The sequence below is a fragment of the Cynoglossus semilaevis genome, chromosome 18, assembly GCF_000523025.1.
Source record: "Cynoglossus semilaevis isolate Cse_v1.0 chromosome 18, Cse_v1.0, whole genome shotgun sequence".
Taxonomy (NCBI): domain Eukaryota; kingdom Metazoa; phylum Chordata; class Actinopteri; order Pleuronectiformes; family Cynoglossidae; genus Cynoglossus; species Cynoglossus semilaevis.
The window spans coordinates 8127588-8131154 of NC_024324.1; the positions used below are offsets into that span (position 1 = coordinate 8127588).

At 42.4% G+C, this 3567-nt stretch overlaps 1 protein-coding gene across 1 annotated transcript in view; it reads left to right on the forward strand.

Moving 5' to 3' along the window:
• The window catches only part of hoxa11a (homeobox A11a), a 5619-nt gene extending 2849 nt beyond the window's left edge, over positions 1–2770 (forward strand). The window contains exons 2-3 of the mRNA XM_017040992.2: positions 33–335; positions 1167–2770. Coding sequence (XP_016896481.1) covers positions 33–335; positions 1167–1399 — 536 coding nt within the window. The 3' untranslated portion in view covers positions 1400–2770. The remainder of the gene's footprint in view (positions 1–32; positions 336–1166) is intronic.
• The last annotated feature ends 797 nt before the right edge of the window (positions 2771–3567 follow it).

A 3567-nucleotide genomic window follows, 5' to 3' on the forward strand; every position in this document is an offset into this window, starting at 1 on the left:
GCCGCCGGGCGGGGCGCCGGCCCCCCCCCCCCCCCGCCACCGCCACGCCGGCGCCGGCTCCGCTGCCTCTAATTTCTACGGGAACGTGGGCAGGAACGGCGTGCTGCCCCAAGTCTTCGACCAGTTTTACGAGACGGCGTACGGCAACGCGTCGGAGAGCGCCTCCACAAACGGCTTCTCAGGGGACAAAACGGCGTCCAAGCAGCCCAGCTCGGCGCCGGAAGACGCAGCCTCGTGCCGGGACAGCGAAGCGAAGGAGCCCCGGGAGGAGACCAGCAGCCCGGAGCTGTCTTCCGGCAACAATGAGGAGAAATCCAGCAGCAGCAGCAGCAGCAGTACGTATTAAAGTCAGCGTCCTGCTTATGAGGGAAAGTTTGCAATCTTGCGCGCTGCTGTTAAACATTTTATATGGTGTTTTATAAGCATATAAGGTTTATAGAGGGCCCGTAGACCCCCCTACCCCCCAACAAAACTTTGTTATAAACTGCAGGATCACGTGTTTGGAATTGAAATTGGCCGTGAAAGACAACAGAGCGATGCTTTTTCTGTAGCCTCAAACCCGTGAATGTTGTCCCCAAAAAGAGAGCAGTGTGTTTTCTGATCGGGCCCGTGTGTTACACACGGTTTCTTATTGCGTTTAAAGCACATTTACATGTCGTGTGTGTAGTGTAGTGTGGTGTAGTGAGGCTGTGACACTAGAACACTGTGATCTGATGTTACAGACATTACTCTGTGTCTCCACTACACGTTTCTTTTTTCATCTCACTTTGAAAATAAATAAAATGCGAACTGTCACTTTAAGAGCCAGGGTTTAGGTTAAATTTAAGCGTTTCATTTAAAAGGTGAAACCCCAAGTGCAGTGTGTGGGGCAGCAGCAGCAGCAGCAGCAGCAGCAGCAGCAGTGTGTTTTGATCCTCTCTCCACTGCAATATAATATCAGTATATGTGACACATGAAATGTTGAAATGGGAAATATGTTATTAATACTTTATGTGGAGGAAATCCGTACTCTGTAGTCTGCGTGACACGCAGGGCGTGTAAATCTTTAGTAACATAGTCATGGCTAATATGAAGTGTTTATCATTTCTCTGACCGACACACGTTTCCTTTCTTTCTTTGTCTGTCTGTGTGTGTGTGTGTGTGTGTGTGTGTGTGTGTGTTTCCAGATGGGCAGAGGATCCGTAAGAAGAGGTGTCCATATTCCAAATATCAAATTAGAGAACTTGAACGAGAATTCTTTTTCAGCGTGTACATAAACAAAGAGAAACGCCTGCAACTGTCTCGCATGCTCAACCTCACCGACCGACAAGTGAAAATCTGGTTTCAGAACCGACGCATGAAGGAGAAGAAACTGAACAGAGACAGGTTACAGTATTACACCTCCAACCCTCTGCTCTAGGGCACAAAGGCAGCCCTGTGTCCCCCAACAACTCCCCAGGTCCCGTGCTGTTGGACTGACTGCGTTTTACACACAGACTGGTTTGCATTGTGTCTCACCATGGCTTCAGCAGCAGCAGCAGCAGCAGCAGCAGGAGCAGCCGCAGCAGACGCTGCTCGATGGTTAATTTCAAGTTCGAGGACAACAGTATGTGCTGTGATCGGATCGACATAAGAGAGTGAGCATGAATCCAGACAGTCTGTGGACTCCACAGCCCTCTTCTGACTCTGACTCTGGTTTTGTGGGAGAAAAAAAGCGGATTATTGTCCTCGCCCAGACTGTGTGTGTGTGTATGTGTGTGAGAGAAGGCCCATTTTAACATTATTGTGTCTTTTACACACATGTATTTTTCTTCTCACGCTGGCAAAAAAAATATCAGTCGAATTTGACTGACTCAGTGTATTTTATAATCAAATATATATATATATATTTAACGCAGTTTTCTTCCTCATTTTTTTTAAATCACAACGCTGGTAGATTGAACGGAAGTGGGCGACCATGTGACTTTAATAGGTAAAATCTATATTGGTGTGACCAAATAATGAGTCCGAACGGATGGGAATGTAACGTGTCTCTGTTTTGTCTGCTTATTTATTTCGTAGCCACTCGTTTCCTCTCGCCATTATTACAGACAGGCTCTTTTTCCTTTCGGTCTGACCTCAAAACGAGCTTTCGTCGTCTTTCCTGTGACCTCCAAAGTGAAGGCTGACTATTTATACTGTATTTTGAGTATCTTTCAACAGCCAAAAATCCATGCTGTGCTTCGAATTAATTCTTGGTTTTTGGAGACTATCAGGCAGGTATTGATAATGCAGGCCAAACCAGAGATATAAGCTCGTCCACTGGATCCGTGTGGAGCTGCACTGAGGTACACGCCCAACACATTCACACAGGTATATATACCGCCTATGCATCGTTTCTCTCCCCGCTTTCATACAGATTACGGATGACAGAATATTTTTTTCATGACTCTTGATCATTTGGTACTTGCAATCAAAACCAGGAACAAAAAATGTAAAAAAAATAATCTACATTTTTAGGTAAGTGTGCTGTCAGGGCAACGCTGGTCAGGGTCGTTGCATTGAATCAACTGCTTGGTTTGCCCGAAATTATTGTGTATTATACTCTATTTCCAAATAAAAAATAAAATCAAATGAAACAATTATTAAAAAATAATTTATGCTTGGTCGTTGCCTTTCTTGAAAAAAAACAACAACAACAAAAAACATATGGCATTTATATAAGTGTTTAGGCCTCGTATGGAAAATGACGCACAACGCAGCCATTTTACGCACTACAAAAATATACAAATTGAACCAAAGAGGACGCTGATGTTCGGCACAGACGAGTGAAGTGACAGAGGCGCAAAGACGCTGTATTTATTATACTGTGCAAATTAAATTGTTTTATTTATTTTGAAGCTTTTTTGTCAATAATAACCCTTTTCCATTTCATGCGCTAATTTCTCACTTTACGTAAGACCAAATGTGGTTTCCTGATCAGACAAAGTTCAGCTTTTCACGGAAACACAAACGTCATGCGTTTCATTGTAATTTCGAACGTCGCATTAAAACCATGTTTTCGTTAAAAGTACAGGTCGTACCTTTGACTGTACCGTAACATTTTCTTTACCATCCGCAATGTTTTGTTGTCAGTGAACTACAGCTTTTCATCCTAAATATTGAATTCAGCGTCACTGACGGCAGCATGTACCGTTTCAGTCCATTCATGTCGTCCTTTACATTATATTATTGAGAATAATTTCCTTTAAAGTTCTGAATTCACGTCTGCTAAAGTCAAATTGAATTATCTTAGCTTCGTGTGTGTAGTGTAACCGTATTTTCCCCTGGTATCACCTTTTAATCCAAAGCTTTTATTCAAATTGACTCAGATCAAATGACGTTATGTCAAACCAGTTTATTTCATCATCTTTGTCTGTTATTCATTTGAATTTTTTCAACTTGGAGTCCTCCATTCAGATAGAACACATATTCTACTACATCCATGTTACTTTACATAACGTTGGAATATTTGGCCCAAATAATGTTCCTTTATTTATATGGTGTTTGAATCAATATATACATTAACAACTATTTAATTTAGGTTTTTATCATTTTTACATGAAAAAA